The 16,584-nt window shown below is 43.7% G+C and overlaps 1 protein-coding gene across 5 annotated transcripts in view; it reads left to right on the forward strand.

Moving 5' to 3' along the window:
• The first annotated feature begins 1,599 nt into the window (after nt 1-1,599).
• The window catches only part of C8H3orf20 (chromosome 8 C3orf20 homolog), a 92,407-nt gene continuing 77,422 nt past the window's right edge, over nt 1,600-16,584 (forward strand). Inside the window, exons 1-3 of one of the 5 annotated variants that reach the window (XM_074404100.1) lie at nt 1,600-1,689; nt 3,406-11,737; nt 12,782-12,922. In XM_074404100.1, the coding sequence (XP_074260201.1) occupies nt 11,254-11,737; nt 12,782-12,922 (625 nt within the window). In that variant the 5' untranslated portion in view covers nt 1,600-1,689; nt 3,406-11,253. Of the gene's footprint in view, nt 1,690-2,524; nt 11,738-12,781; nt 12,923-16,584 lie in introns of those variants that run through there. The other 4 variants (XM_074404098.1, XM_074404099.1, XM_010336921.3 and 1 more) reach the window with 4 other exon arrangements.

The following is a 16,584-nucleotide window of genomic DNA, read 5'->3' on the forward strand; positions in this document are numbered from 1 at the left end:
TCATTTTTTTCTAAGTGGAATAGAGACATACTACCTGTATTTACATGTGAACTGCCATAGAATAGAAATATTCTGTAAAATTTGGCACTGAGATGAGCTTATAACCCTATCTGTTTCATAACTACTCCCACGACTTACTCATATTTAAGGGTTCTTTTCCATTCCTTTTGCAAATACTAGCATGCAGGTGTCTTTATTCCAAGGGTTCAGCTTCCAGATCAGCCAATGGAACATAGGTCAGGAGGAATTTCTCCCTGTCAAGCAGTGGCAAATGAGGGGACACCGCATGGTAGGCAAAATGCTCTGGTCTCCCAGAGGACCTGGAAGTAATCATACAGGAAATGATAAGGAAGACCAGGAGGAGCTCTTCGTAGTCCAGAAAAGTAGAAGTGGGAGCTGTTTACTTACTTTTTCTGTAATACCATCCTATTACCCACACTCCTGTGTGCAGCAGGCATTTGATAAATGTGTGTTAAATGACTGGGATATACGTGGAAGCTGCTGGACCTTGTCAGAGACTGATGTGCCTCAGCAGCAATGGTTAGAGCTTTTCAGTGCATCCCACCTCCCTGTCACTCCCATGCTTGGCTTCCTCACATTCAGGAGCCTGGATCAGAGTTGGAGCTGCACAGTGGAGCAGGTGGGTCCCCATGTCATTAGTAACAAGGAGAGGGTTGGGGGTGGGCAGGGCTCCAGAAAGCAGGGTGCCTGGGCACTCACCGCGTCCTCTGCCTGCCACACCTCAGAGGGTTCCTACAGCTGCAGACAGGCAGTTGAAAGTTGATCACCAGGCCCACAAGGCTCCCACAGCTGGTTCTCAGGCCAGTGAATGCTGTGAGAATATGGTAGCGCAAGTCCTTGTTATGCCCTGAAGAGTAGGAAGGAGAGGAGTGAGTAAAGGAGCCTGGCTCCCCATGGTCCTCTGTGATGGCATTGTCTCTGTTCCCGCAGTGCTACAATGTGGCAGGGAGTGCCCCGTCCTCCTCACAGATGACACACTGGAGTGTGGAGAGGGTCAGTGACTTGGGCAGGGCCATATGGTATGGAAGGGGCAGATCTCAGACTCCAACACAATTGATGTCTAACCTCCAGACTCGGGTTTTCAGTACCCCGTGCTCAGTCTTGTTGCCCTAGTATCAAGCAATCTGAGACAAACATCCTCAATTCTTACAAACTTATCTTGAAACTCCTAGGGTAAAGTTGCCAGTCCTATTAATGGTCATTCTGTCAGCCTAATCAGGTAATTGTTGTTTTTTTTTTTTTAAATAAATATACATAAAAACCAACTAACCCAGCTTTTTTTGCAGAAATTGACAAGCTTATCTTAAAATTCGTATGGAAATGCAAGGAACCCAGAATAGGCAAAACAATCTAGAGGCAAAACCAAGAGGACTCACACTTCCTGATTTCAAGACTAACCACAAAGCTATAGTAATCTACACAGTGTGATAGCAGCTTAAGAATAGACACATAGGTCAGTGGAATAGAGGCAAGAGTCCAGAAGTAAAACATAACATCTGTGGTCAATTAATTTTTAACAGTAATGCCAGGACCATCCAGTGGGGAAAGAACAGTCTTTTCACCAATTGGTTCTGGGACAACTGAATATTCCATGCAAAAGAATGGATTTGGATTTCTGCCTCACACGACATCCAAAAAATCAACTCAGGATGAATCAAAGACCTAAATGTAAGAGCTAAAACTACAAAACCAACTAAAACAGCTTGTAGGACAAAGAGGGAGAAGACAAAAAGAAAAATTGGAATACTAAAAACAAAAATAGAATTATTAGGCATGCCAGAATCATGAGGAAAAATAGACAAAAGAAAGGGTAGACGAAGATGAGAAAGATGGAAAGGGTGTGTATGTAACAGGGCAGAAGGACTCAAGGCCCACTATGGAGTAGAAAGGAGAAGGGACAGGGCAAGGCAGGCAGCAGGAAGAGTTGTAGGTGTGGGAGCAAGCATCACAAAGGGCCCAGCCCAGGTGACTGTGGCCACGCCTGCAGGACCTAGGTGGATGGTGAAGCAGTGAAACAGTTGTGCTTGTTGGTTCATGGTCACTGTTATAACTGTAAGTCACATTTTCTCTGGCATTTCAAAGACTAAATCTATAATTCCCTCTTAACAATATAAATTTAGTTGAGTGTTTTGTGAGCCCTCTTTTGTTTCAGATCCAGTTCTTTGAGTACTGTCACACCATCACAGTCTTACTGTGTGACACGGACCTGTACCAGTTTATCCAGCAGAGGGCATTAGAGTTCTTAGATGTCAGCTGGGTACTCTAAAACACACCCTCCAACAGAGATAGAAAATAAGCCCTGGGTATCACTTTCAATTTTCTAGCAACCGTATTTAAAAAGTGAAATTAACTATAATATATTTCATTTAATTCAGCATATCTAAAATATATGTAATCAATATCTGTAAATTATTAGTGAGATCTCTTTTTCACACTAATTCAAAACTCACTGTGTATCCAGTTACAGCATATCTCAATTTGGATGCTAACTTTTCATCAGGAATACTTGATCTATATTTAGATTTTGTAAAATACACAGTTGAAAAACACAAATTCATATCCAAGTTGTTCCAAAGATATTTAAACACAGTTAAAAGTTTTCCAGTAACTGAATTGAATATCAAGTTGTTTTTTGGGTTTTTTTTTTTTTTTTTTTTTTTTTAGATAGAGTCTTGCTCTATCACCAGGCTGGAGTGCAGTGGCACGATCCTGGCTCACTGCAGCTTCCATTGTCCAGTTTCAAGCAATTCTCCTGCCTCAGCCTCCCAGGTAGCTGGGACTACAGGCACATACCACCACACCTGGCTAATTTTTTTTTGTATTTTTAGTAGAGACAGGGTTTCACCATGTTGGCCAGGATGGTCTCGATCTCTTGATCTCATGGTCCACCCGCCCTGGCCTCCCAAAGTGCTGGGATTCCAGGCGTGAGCCACTGTGCCCGGCATTGAATATAAAGTTTTAAGTTTAAAATAAAACTCAGTTTCTTAATTATGCTAACCTCTTTTCAGATGCTCAAAGGGCCCATGCATCTACTGCTACTGTCCTGGACAGTGCAGCTCTAAGTGATCTGTTTTTACACGCTTTATGATCCGATGATACATAATCCTCCCATTAGTAACTAAAGTATTGACCAATAAATTACTCCCAGGCATACATTAAACATTCACAATACTCTGCGGCCATGTTTAACTTGTGAGCAAGTAGTGGCAAAACCTATAGGAAAGCATGACCACATGATTCGTGCCTTTGTAGAGCTAAGCAAAATGCTTTAGATCAAAAATTGCCTTGAATTATTTACTTTCATTGTAATCTCTCCTCCAGGCCTTTCTGTGTTTTGATAGAGTTCGTTTGAATTGACTCAATAAATCATTTTGTTTGCTGCAGAATTCCCAAAGGAGAACATTCAGATCCATATACATGAGATTCCTGCTGCGTTTAGCCGTACATTTGCCAGACTTGTGGGGTCGTTTATTCCTTGTGAAAGCTCAAGTACAGCCTGCAGGGAGGTTTTCAGCTGACCTGGTCGTGTCGAGGTAATAGAATTTAGAACTTGGAATGGGGGTGGGTACTGGTCTTTACAGTTAACACAACCTAGAGTAGCCCATGCCACACTGGGTCCTTTTAAGTCGGTACATTGAGCTAAGTCGGTTATTTGGCAAGGAGTTCTTGTAAAAGACTACATGGCTAGGGTGAGTGATGATAATTGAAAGGAATTTGTTGACCGACTGAAAAGATGAGAGTAGATGAAACTACCGAAGTCATTCTGCCTGCCCCTGTTAGTTGGCTGGGTGAGGTGTTTTGCCCTGGTGGGCTGTGGACATTATCTTCATGTTTAAAGTGTGTGTATTGGGGACAAGAGGCCAGGGATGATGTCATTGGTGTAGGTCATTATCTAGGAAAACTAGAAAATGAAAATATTCAAAGGAAGTAAGGTGGTGTAGTCAAAACCTGTCACCCTGGCCTATTGATATTCTGTTACGGTGTTTCTTAATATGTCCCAGGCTATATCTGTATCATCACTCATAGTAAGTGTGTGTTTGTCCAGTGGTAGGAATGGCCTGAAATATTATATCTTTTCCACCCTCAATTGAAACAGCTACTTTCTCCACTACATTTCTTTTATTTTTGTTTTGTTTTTTATTTTGCTTTATTTTTTATTTGATTTATTTATTTTGAGATGGAGTCTTGCTCTGCTACCCAGGGGTAGAGCAAGAGAGTCTTGCCGTCACTACAACTTCTGCCCCTGGGTTCAAGCATTTCTTCTGCCTCAGCCTCCCAAGTAGCTGGGATTACAGGCACACACCACCACACCCAGCTAATTCTTGTATTTTTAGTAGAGATGGAGTTTCACCATATTGGCCAGGCTGGTCTCGAATTCCCGACCTCAGATCATCTGCCTGCCTCGTCCTCCCAAAGTGCTGGGATTACAGGCGTGAGCCACCGCACCCGGCCCTCCACTTCATTTCTAAATGCCACATTCTCCCTAACTCTGAAAGCTCATGTGCTTGGTAACAGTTTGGCCTGGTTTTAAGCATTTTCTCTGGGGTGGACTACATTCCTTCACCCTTCACTCCCCCTTTTGTTTTGGTCCTTATTCCCTAAGGTTGAACAGAGTGTCCACTTCTCCTCACCCTACCCTACCCCACCCTCTCCACACACAGCCATAGTTGTTCAGGGTTTTTGAGAACCAAAAAATACAAGAGTGGGCCTTGCTCCCAGCCCAGGTCTCCCAGGTCGCAAGTGAGCCTGATAACTGTGCAACTGTCTTTGCTGGGAACTCAGGTTTTATTGTCTTTCCAAAAATAATCACATTTTCCTTAAAAAGAAAAGGCTTTGTTTGTATCTCTATGTCCAACTTATGATCTGCGTAAGTTTTCATGGACTGTGTAATCAGTGTATACGCACCATTTGGTTCTTCTTTAACATTCTAAAACTGAGCTTCCTAGTTATTTTTAATTGTCAATAGTTATCAGATTAATGTACATCATTGTTAAACACTTTCTGATGGTTGGCTATCTGCATTATTTCAGTATTGGGAATGGAGTGGCTATAAGCATCTTTTAGTATGGTTTAACAAACACTGATCTTTATACAGATACCTTCCCTGACACGCCTTTCCCCATTTTGAAACTCCCTGAGGTGCCACTTTCATAAGTGGGATCGCTGGGTCAAAGAGATGGTCAGTTTTATGTTTCTTGATGTGTCTTGTCAGGAGACCCATCTCAATAAGGGCTCTTTGCTACCACAGTAAATCTCCTTGTGAATCCACTCCAGGATGGCCACAGTGAGATTTCAGTATCACATTAAACCTTGGCTTGGCATCAAGTTAAGCTCAATCTTATGAGCCGGCCCCTATCCTGCTCACCTTAAGATCCACTTCTCACTAGCAGAGCCCTTCTTTCCTTCTATCTGCCAAGAGAATTCAAGCATCCGTCCAGAATGCTGTTTTATATACTTAACAGTATAGAGAATAGCATCTATTACTTTTCCTAGGCCCACCTCCATTTCTTTTATGCATAGTGAGGGCTGATTCTCAGACTTGTCCTAGCCTAAAGCCATGCCTACTCACAAATTGTAGTCACGCGCTGACATCTGGTCTTGCTGCCCTCATCAGAAGTATTTCTGATTAAAACCAGAGAGCCAGAAACTAGAGAAAATAGCAAGGAACACCAGGACCAGATAACATGAGGAGGCTTAGTTTGATTTTCTTCTTAAGTATACAGCTGTCTGTACTTCTACTGAAAAATGTGTTCTGGATCAGTGCCAGTAAAGGGGTGGCAGTATACCCTCTCTCTGCTTTTAAATCTATGCTCATTTCCCCTTAGCTGTCTTCTAGTCAGGTGCGCTGGATTTTCCAGAAGCTCATTCAGAACTTTTTCTCTTTTTCTCACTGTCCTATTTTCGCACCACTATGTACCCCTGGTAGTTTGCTGGGTCTGTGCCTTTTTACACCCTTCCAGGTGCTCCTAGGACTGGGCATCCTTTTTTTTTTTTTTTTTTTTTTTTTTTTTTTTTTTTTTTTGTGACAGAGTTCCACTCTTGTTGCCCAGGCTGGAGTGCAATGGCACCATCTGCACTCACGGCAACCTCCGCCTCCCAGGTTTAAGTTATTCTCCTGCTTCAGTCTCCCAAGTAGCTGGGATTACAGGTGCCTGACACCACACCCAGCTAATTTTTGTATTTTTAGTAGAGATGGGGTTTCACCACGCTGGCCAGGCTGGTCTCAAACTCCTGACCTCAGGTGATCTGCCCACCTTGGCCTCCCAAAGTACTGGGATTACAGGTGTGAGCCACCACGCCGGCCTGGACATCCTTTTTGTTCATCAGCAGAAATAAGGGTGCTGTGGGTGCAGCTCATCTCCTTGGCTAACCCTGGCAGCAGCTGTCTATCTCGCACTCTCCCCACCACACTTCCCTCTGTGCTGCCAGCAGCAGAAGGAGCACCCTGTGATGCAGATACCTCCTTTGTTTGCCAACTTCAGTAGTTTCCCATCAGCTACAAGATCAAGATCAAGCTCCTCTCATCTGGCCCTGCCCACTCTGCCTCTACACTACCCTATAGTAGCATCCAGTTCCTTGCTGTTCCCCAAACTTCTCAGGGCTGTTTGGAGCCTTCAGCCTGTACAAGAGCTGTGCCCATCTCCTGGAATACAACCTTTGACCACTTCAAATAATGACCATTTTTCTAGTTAACATTTACTGAGCACTCAACTCTGCTGCGTGTGTGCCAACCCTTCACATGCACCACCTCACTAATTCTCACAGTCCTGGAAGGGGTGGACCAGGGTCACACATGGCCTTGGGAACATCACACAGATCAAGGGCTGGGCACAAGGTCACATCGCCTGAACACACATTCATGTGATGTGAGAATGTAACTCTTGGCCTCCCCGTGACACTTTCTTCTCTGGATTTTCATTCCACCTTGCAGAGAGCACTCTGACTTACTGTAGTCTTCTGTGTGTGCATCTCCCCTCTCTACTGTGAGCCCCTCAAGAGCAGGACCCATGCCTTTCCCATCCCTGTCCCAAAAGCTAACCAGGAACAGAAACATGTAGCAGATTGTTGACTGAAGAAGGTGCTGCATCCATGGTCATCCCTCATATCCTTTATAAATTTCTTACATATTTTATTTCTTTGTGGGAATTGCATCTTGAAGCTTTGTTTATAGCCATCTGTGTGGGTCCCTTAGGCTATGTGGCTGACTTTAATGCCACAGATATTTTTTTCATTTCTGGCATGTAGCAGCGCTAGGCTTAGCATTTTAGAGATTATTAAAGAGAAGGCACGGCCCCTGCCCTCCAATTGCAGAGATGAGACCATATGGGACACAGCCATTAAAAACAATACATTTCAGTATTTGCATGGAGAGTTTGATTATATAGCAGATGCACATTCTTTGGACTGACATACAAGGCCCTGCAAGATCTGAATCTAGGCCACTTTCTCAGTTTCATCTGCTCCTCTCCCATGGACCCCCCACACCGCAGCCATACCAAGGTGCGTGTAGTCCTTGCAGCCCACCGTGCTTCCAGTGCCACCATCTCTTTGTAGGTGCTGTTCCTTTTGCCTAGAATGCCTGTTTTCTTCCTATCTACCTGGCAGCTTCTTACTCATCTTTTAGAACACCATCTAGTGCCAGTTCTTTCCTTTTTTTTTTTTTTTTTCATGGCCTTTCCACATTTTTCTATAGTGTGACCCTTATCACATAAGTCGATTTTGTAAGTTTGCTCTGCCTGTTAGCTGTTAAGCTACTTGAGGTCAGAACCTGTGTCTCAGTGATGGAAAAATGAATGACAAAATAGAAATTGGATAAATGGAAAGGAAAGAGTGATGAGCTAACATGGCTGGGGGTCAGTCAGGAATCACTTTAAATGGCCAGAATAGAGAGCTGTATAAAGTGACTTAAAGGCATTAGCGGCTCATTCGCATGTGAAATAAGCTTGGAAGTGGATGGTTAAGTGTTGGTGTGGGTGCCACAATGTCATCAGGAGCCCGGGCTCTGCCACACAGCGTGACCACCTTTAATGCGAGGCTTCCCTCTTCAGGGTAACTTCATGGCTCAAAATGGTTGCTGGAGCTGCAGCCATCTTATCCATTCCAGGCAAGAAGGACTAGAGAGGTCAGTGGGTAAAGAAAAAATGTACTTTCCCTGAAGGCAGCCTCCTTCAAACAGATTTCTCAGGGTCCTTTACCCAGGAGCTTCATCTTCATCTCAGGCCAGGATGTAGTCACATGGTCACCTCTGAAGTCACATGGCTGAGTTCTGAAGAGAGATGTAAATATACGGTAATAAACATAGGTTATCTCCACATTTAATTTAAAATGACATTGCTTTTTAAAACAGATTTTAGATCTAAATACACATTTCTCAAAAAAAGATATAAAATGGCCAATAAGGGTATGAAAAGATGCTCAATATCATTAATCATTAGGGAAATACAAATCAGAACAATAAGACATAATTTCCCATCTACTAGGATAGCACTAGAGTCAGAAAGACATAATAACAAGTGCTGGCAAAGAGAGAAATTGTAACTCTCATAACACCACTGGTGGGACTGTGAAATGATACAGCACTCTGGAAGGCCCTCACAAAGTTAAACACTGAGTTACCATATAACCTAGCAATCTCACTTCAGGTATACACACACAAGAGAATAAAAACATACCCCCCACACAAAAGCTTATATATGCATATTCACAGCAGCACTATTCATAATAGCCAAAAAATAAAAATAACCAAAAAGTCCTCCATTAACAAACAAATGGATCAAGAAGTTGTGGTATATCCATACAGTGGAATATGATTCTGCCATAAAAAGGAATGAAGTACTGATACATGCTATAACATGGATGAATTTCAAAAACATTACAGCAAGTGAAAGAAGCCAGTCACAAGAAACACATAGTTGATGATCCTGTTTTTATGTAATGTCCAGAACAGGCAAATCCATAGAGACAGAAACTAGATGAATGGTTGCCTGAGGGTGAGGGGAAACAAGGAGTGACTGATGGTGGGTTTTGTGTGGGGGCAATAAAATGTTCTAAAATTAGATACTAATGGTTGCATAACTCTGAATATACTAAAAACCATTGTACACACATTAAAAAGTGTGGATTGTATGTGAATTATATCTCAATAAAGCTGTTCAGGAATTCAGCTTTTATCTCTAAAGCATATCTTCAAAATTAAACTCAAAAAGTGAACTGGGGGCAGGGGAGACAAGTTTCCCAAACCAGTTAATATTCAAGACTTGTATTAGTTATCTCCTTCTCATTTGAGTCCTGACTTTAAAAGAAAAAAATCTGCCCTTCACAGTCAGGGTCAGATCCCTCTGGCTGATCGCCCAGATGACTGGGATCTGAGTGGTTTCTTTGTCCTATGGACTTATCATTTCAAAAACAAAGCTCTTTTTCCCAGTCTGCAAAGCTGAGGAAGAGAGATGCTAGGGGGTCAACGAATAGTTGTAGGAAGCCACTTTATCTGCAGACCAGCAGGATGGTAGAAGGGTTTGCTCTACGAGGCTCATGTTCCTTAAAGATTTTGTTACTGATAGATGGGCAGAGGCAGGTCAGAGGTCATGGTGTTTGGAAAGTAGCGTAGTGTTTGGAAAGGCCTCAGTGCCAGAAGTCTGCATATGGGTGACTCCCAACCAAGAGCTCTGATTCCTCAGCAGAACAAGAAAGATGATAGCCTTCTCACCACTGGGTGGGCACACGTGCTCATGGCCATGAGCCTGCCCCATAAACACTGAATGTGGGCACCAAGCAGGCTGTCCTGGAATGGCAAACTTGGGGTGGCTCCAGTGGGGACAGTTTGAAAAGGGAAAGGGAGCATTGTCTAGTGGAAAAGAAGACATAGGTGTGTTGGTTGGAGTGGTTGTCAGGATAAAAGGTGGTTGAAGAGATAGTTGGATGGCTGCAGTCATTGACAAGTGTGGTCAGAAGCCTTGAGCCAGCAGCTCTTCTTGGTGAGTGGGCTGGTTAGAGCTGTTGGAGTTGGACAACAGGAACAGCCTGCTGCATCAAGATGCTGATGATGGCCATCAGCAGAGAGGACAGGCCCACCCGCCCGGCTCTAAGTCTCCCTCAGGTTGACCTTTGCTATGTGCTCTGGATTTTTGAGTCTTTCACGAAGGCTCACGCAGTCACAAAGTCCCTCGGGAATTACAAGAAACAAATTGTTTTTGTGTAGCATAAGATGTGACTAGTTTTAATTTGATATATTATTAAAGACTGCTATCAGTTCATTTTGATCAGAAAAATGAAACTTTTGGGATCTGGTTACAAACCCTGACAGTGCATTTACAGGTTTTTCTAGCCATTTTTGTGCTTGTTAAATTGTTCTTTATGCTTCATCTCTTCAACCAGTGGTCTATTTTTGGTATAAGTTAAGAAGGTAAGAATAAAACACAATGTAGAAATATGTCAGGGTGAAAATTACTGTAGTATTAAAGTGGAAAAATATTTATTGTAGTCCGTTGATTTTCAGGCATGTATTTTCCACACTAACATCTCTGAAATTGTGGTATGTCTTACAGTCAATGGCAGCTTACGTTCATTTTTCTCTTATAAGATGGTGCATCTTTTGATCAATAATGTCTTGGATTTGATGAAATCTGGCAAGTTATATTAATTATTGAGCTTTGAAAATGCATTGCCTCATTCTTTCCTGTCTGCCCTCAGATGTACGTGTTGGATAATTCCATGCCCATCCTGGCATTGCAACCAGGAGCTTCTGCATTCCTTGCCTCCAGAGAGAACCAGTGAAACATCTTTTTGTTCTTGCAGGTTCTTATCAATTGACCACAAGTAGATCTTCCACTCTCAGATCTCTAACTACAAAAGGTGCAATGGGACCTTTCTCTCTTCCCCATCCCTTGCATTACTACAGACCCCCAGGGTCCTATACCCAGTTTGTGTGACTGTCCTTGAAGCTTTCCTGGAACCATACTTACCACCAGACCCTTCCCAAAGTGACTCACTAACACTGGTTTCTCTGATAGTGTCTCTGGGTAGGTAAGGGAGGAGGGACATCCCCTTGCCCTACTGTGGAGAAAGTGGCTAACTCTTTTCTTGTCCTTTCCGGATAGGAACCACTGGCTCAATGACCTGTAAGGGCTATTTCAGCACGTCCATTCTGTTCATCTCCAAGCCTTCACCATAGGGAAGAACTTTTGCTCTTGGTCACCTCTCAGAGGGCTCTCTTTATAGCTGAAGGTCTCCCTCATGAGTTACGTCAAGAGTAACCGAGAACTATACCAACAATACACAGCCATGGCCCCCAAGCTGCTGGCCCGCATCTCCAGACTCCTCACAATCTGCCAGAATGCAGGCATTTCTATACCGAAGGGCATCAGAAACATCTTTGAGTTTACTTGGGAAGAGCTCATCAGCGATCCTTCAGTTCCTACCCCGTCTGACATCTTGGGCTTGGAGGTCAGCTTTGGAGCCCCCACGGTGGTGCTCATGGAACCCACCTTAGTACAGGTCCCCACAATGAAGAAGCCATTACCTCCACCACCAGCAGCAGCACCACGTCCAGTGCTGCCGGCAACCACTAGGGCAGCCAAGCGCTCCACCCGCTCTGCCACCACGGCCCATCAGGTGCCCACCCACCAGGAGATCCTGAACAGATTTCAGCAGCAGTCCATCCACCTGCTGACGGAACTTCTCAGCCTGAAGATGAAGGCCATGGTGGAGTCTATGTCGGGTAAGGCCCAGATGTTTGTGTGTGTGCCCACCACACCCACCACAGTCAGTCATCTCAGAGCCACGTGCTGGGAACATGTGGCAACTGTGGGTCTGCTGTGAGAATTGGATGCCTTCCCTCTATGGCTCCTGGAACCATCCTGTCCTCCCTGTTCTCCCATTTTTCCTGCTATTGCCCCAGCTTTGCAGAGCCCAGATTGGAAGGTTAGCAGTAGGAACGGTGCAAGGTCAGAGACACTGAGGGGTAGTGTTTGTGAGAATGATGCTGAGGTGGGGAGATAGCACCCAGGTCCAGGTGGCATGTGAAGTTTTCAAATGAGGAGGGCTAATTGGGAAGAAGGCAGACAAAGCACAGTAGAGTCAGAATGAGGAGGAGTTATAAGAACTGGATTCCCAGGCTGAGCACGGTGGCTCACAGCTGCAATCCCAGCACTTTGGGAGCCCAAGGCAGGATGATCATGAGGCCAGGAGCTCAAGATCAGCCTGGCCAATATGGTGAAACCCTGACTCTATTAAAAATACAAAAATCAGCCAGGCATGGTGGTGCATGCCTGTAATCCCAGCTACTCTGGAGCCTGAGGCAGGATAATCACTTGAACCCGGGAGGTCAAGGTTGCAATGAGCCAAGATTGTGCCACTGTACTCCAACCTGGGCAATAAAGGGAAACTCTGTCTCTAAATAAATAAATAAATAAATAAGAACCAGTCCCTTCAAGGCAAGGGCGTCATCCCAGGATCAAGGCCAGGACCTAGAGCAGCACCAGTAGTTGAGCCTTCTGTGTGCTGTGTCATTTCAGAAAGCAATAGCATCAGTACCCAGGCCTATGGGTAGGAAGAGAAACAGGCAAAAGGAGGAAAGCAAAGCAACACCTGAAGGGTCCCGAGAGCTTGAGAGCCTTTCACAGTAGCCCCCCCACACCCCTGCATACCCTAGCAATAGCAGTCTACTCCATCCTTCTTTCCTGGGCCATTTACAGACGTCCTTTTCAGGAAGCATTAACCCTGTGCTAAGAGGGACATGTGTTGCTTTCAATCATTGCTTTAGTGGGTGCCAACCCCTTGGATGTCACTAGGCGCTTTGTGGAGGCCAGCCAGCTCCTCCACCTCAACACCAAGGAGATGGCCTTCAACTGCCTGATGGGCACAGCCGGGAGAAGTGGCTACAGCGGTGGACAGCTGGGGAAAGGTGAGTACCTGAGCTTCAACCCTTAGGTGAGAAGTGGAAACAGTATCAATAAGAATGCAATGGAAAGGCAAAACACCCAATTTGAAGGTTTGACATTTCCAACAGTTGAGATGGATGTGGAACAACAGGGATTTTCAAATGCTGCAAGTGAGTGGGTGAATTGGTGCAATTCCTGTGGAGAGTGGTTTGTGGGTATCTACTGGCTGGACGAGGTCTGCACTTTACAATCCAGCAGTTCCTCATAGAGGTCGTTCCCTAGAGCTGTGCTCTCAAGCTACATGCAGTGAAGGACTCATGTTTAAAATTTCCAATCTGTTGTGGACCAACCCTTTTAAACACACGATAAATGTCACAACAGTGTCAAGTTGCTGCACAGGCCTCTCAGTGCCCACCTTCAGTTTTTGTGCTCACCTGGTCATGGCCTATGTGGGTCAGTGCCAGTCAACAGGCTGGACTCAAGTTACATAGCCCGAGGGAAGCTCACACACATATTCAAGAAGTCATACAAGAATGTTTATTGCAGGCAGACATAGTGGCTCATGCCTGTAATCCCAGCATTTTGGGAGGCCAAGGCAGTAGGATCCTTTGAGTCCAGGTGTTCAAGACCAGCTTGGGCAACATAGTGAGCCTCTATCTTTAAATTAAAAATAAAAAAAGAATGTTTATTGCAGAATTCCTTGGAATGGCAAAAAATTTATCAGAATTTTTATCAATAAGAGAAAAAGATATAAATTGTGGCCCATTTAGAGAATGGGACATAATCAATCATGAAAATCAGTGAGGCACTAAAGCATACATATTCAGAGAGAGAAATCTCCAATAGTAGTATTAAGCAAAAAAAAAAAAAAGGAAGCTATGGGAGGATATTATTTTTCAAAGTTTAAAAGCATGTAAAGTAATAATATACCATTTATAGGTACATTACACAAAGTGCAAGTATAAAAGCATGAAGGGGGAGATTCGAGGAAGTGATCTCTGGGTGGCGAGAAGGGGAACAGGATCTGGAAGACAGCAAGCAGTTCAATTGTGTCTGTAATGTTCTTTTGTTGACATTTTGTCAGCCAGTAACACCTCTCCGTGCCTCTCTCTCTCTCTGTCTCTGTGTGTGTGTGTGTGTGTGTGTGTGTGTGTGTGTGTGTGTGGTGAGAACACAAGATTTACTCTGTGTGTGTAGTGAGAACATAAGATTTACTCCCTAAGCAAATTTCGAATGTACAATACAGTGATATTAACTGTAGTCACCATGCTATATATTAGTTCTTCAGAACACATTCCTCTTGTAACTGAAAGTTTGTACTCTTTGACTAAAATCTTCCCACTCCCCTGCTGCCACCTTCTAGTCCCCGCCAACCACCGTTCACTCTCTGCTTCTATGAGTTTGACCTTTTTAGATTCCTCATATAGGTGAGATCATACAGGATTTGTCTTTTTTTTTTTTCTGGCTTTTTTATTCAGCATGTAATGTACTCTAGGTTCACTCATGTTATAGCAAATGGCAGGATTTCTTTTCATAGCTGAATCATATTTCTCTCTCTCTCTCTCTCTCTCTCTGTCTGTGTGTGTGTATGTGTGTGTGTGTGACATTTTCTTTATTTCTTTCTTTTTTTTTTTTTTTTTTTTTGAGACGGAGTTTCACTCTTGTTACCCAGGCTGGAGTGCAATGGTATGATCTCGGCTCACCACAACCTCCACCTCCTGGGTTCAGGCAATTCTCCTGCCTCAGCCTCCTGAGTAGCTGGGATTACAGGCACGTGCCACCATGCCCAGCTAATTTTTTTTGTATTTTTAGTAGAGACGGGGTTTCACCATGTTGACCAGGATGGTCTCTATCTCTTGACCTCGTGATCCACCCGTCTTGGCCTCCCAAAGTGCTGGGATTACAGGCTTGAGCCACTGCGCCTGGCCATGTGTGACATTTTCTTTATCCATTTATCCTTTGATGAACACTTAGTTTGTTTCTATATCTTGGCTATTGTGAATAATACTGCAGTGAGCATAGGACTGAGGATATCTCTTTGAAATACTGATTTCTTTTATTTGGATAAATACCTAGAAGTTGAATTGCTTTATCATAAAGTAGTTCCATTTTTTAATTTCTGAGGAACTCCATACTGTTTTTCATAATGGCAGCACCAATCTACATTCCCACCAGCAGCACGCAGGGGTTTCCTTTTCTCCACACTCTTGCCAGCACTTAGCTTTTGCCACTTAGGTAATAGCCATTCTAACAGGTGTTACGTGGCACCTCACTGTGGTCTTGATTTGCATTTTTCTGATGATTACTGACATTGAGCATTTTTGTCATATACTTATTGGCCATTTGTGTCTCTTCTTTTGAGAAATGTCTATTTGGGTCCTTAATCCATTTTTAAATCAAGTTGCTTATTTTTTTGCTCTCTTAATGTTTTATATCTTAAGCTTGGTGAATACACAGGTGTTCATTCTGAATGCCTAAAACTTCTCACTGGTGAGAGATTTTATAGGGAAGCATGAAAAAATTATATCTCCCAACCATTTGCTCTCACCTGTAGAGTCAGTCCCCATTCAACCTCTCTCACTAACCACTGAGTCAGTATCTTTGTCAGGCTCCCCTGATGGTCAGATATTAAACATCTGATGGTATACACACACAGTACAAATAAATTGCATAGAAAAATTGCAGATCTTGGGGAAAAAAATGTAACATTTCATGCAGTCAATGAAAGTGATGCTGGAGAGCCGCAGAATGCCCCTCCACCGCCCCTGATGCCTGATGGGGTGGAGCGGTACTAGCCACCTGTCGCAGAAGGGAAAACCGAAGATGGCATCATGACTCCATGGAGAAAGGATGTTTGGGGTATCAAAGAGTTAAAAATAAAAAGCAGTAAAGCTCTTGAATAATTTTGCGAAAGGCAAACATGAAGGGACTTATGTTTTATTGCCATGATACAATCATTCAGGAAGAAACCACACTGCCTCGAAAAACCCAGCAGTCATTTTCATTTTCTTTATAAGACTTAATGTGTTCTTAAAGTATCAACTAATTTTTAAAAATACAAGATAAAAGGTTATTTTGATAATTTTGGATTTCTTTTCTAAGACAGAGTTGTGATAAAACACCCCTTTCCCCAGTGTTTATCATGAAATGAAGATCTCTGTTTTAGGGGGATTTCCGCTGTGCCTGTTTTGTTTGGGATCAGCTAGGCTTTGAGACCTCTAATTATGCTGTAATTATTTGTGCAGGTGGTGATCGCCAGACAAAGAGCTCAGTACCTTGCATGCTATTTTGGGGCTTAGAGATCTCCCTCATTTTGGGGCACACCTGCTAAGTAGTCTGTTGCACATGTATGAGAGTCCCATGACGGTTATCAGGGTAGCTCCAGCCCAACCCTGGGGCCTCACACCTGCCTGAGCCACTCCTACCTGAATAGTGTCCTCGCCTTTAAAAGGAAACCAGTCCTCACCACTAACACTCCTCGTAAAGCATTTCAGCATTCTTTAAGGATGAGGGAGTCAGAGTGGCTTCTGGCATCTCCTGTGGGCTGTGATTCATCTAATGGAGGAGAATAGGAAGAGAGCTAAGCTGAGCTGGGGGCAGGGAGCTTTTTGGGTGATCTTTGCATCTTGTCCTGCTGTGAGAGCACCCATCTGCATCACACTTTGTCCTGTGCTGTCCTTTGCTG

Source organism: Saimiri boliviensis, chromosome 8, assembly GCF_048565385.1.
Source record: "Saimiri boliviensis isolate mSaiBol1 chromosome 8, mSaiBol1.pri, whole genome shotgun sequence".
Taxonomy (NCBI): Eukaryota; Metazoa; Chordata; class Mammalia; order Primates; family Cebidae; genus Saimiri; species Saimiri boliviensis.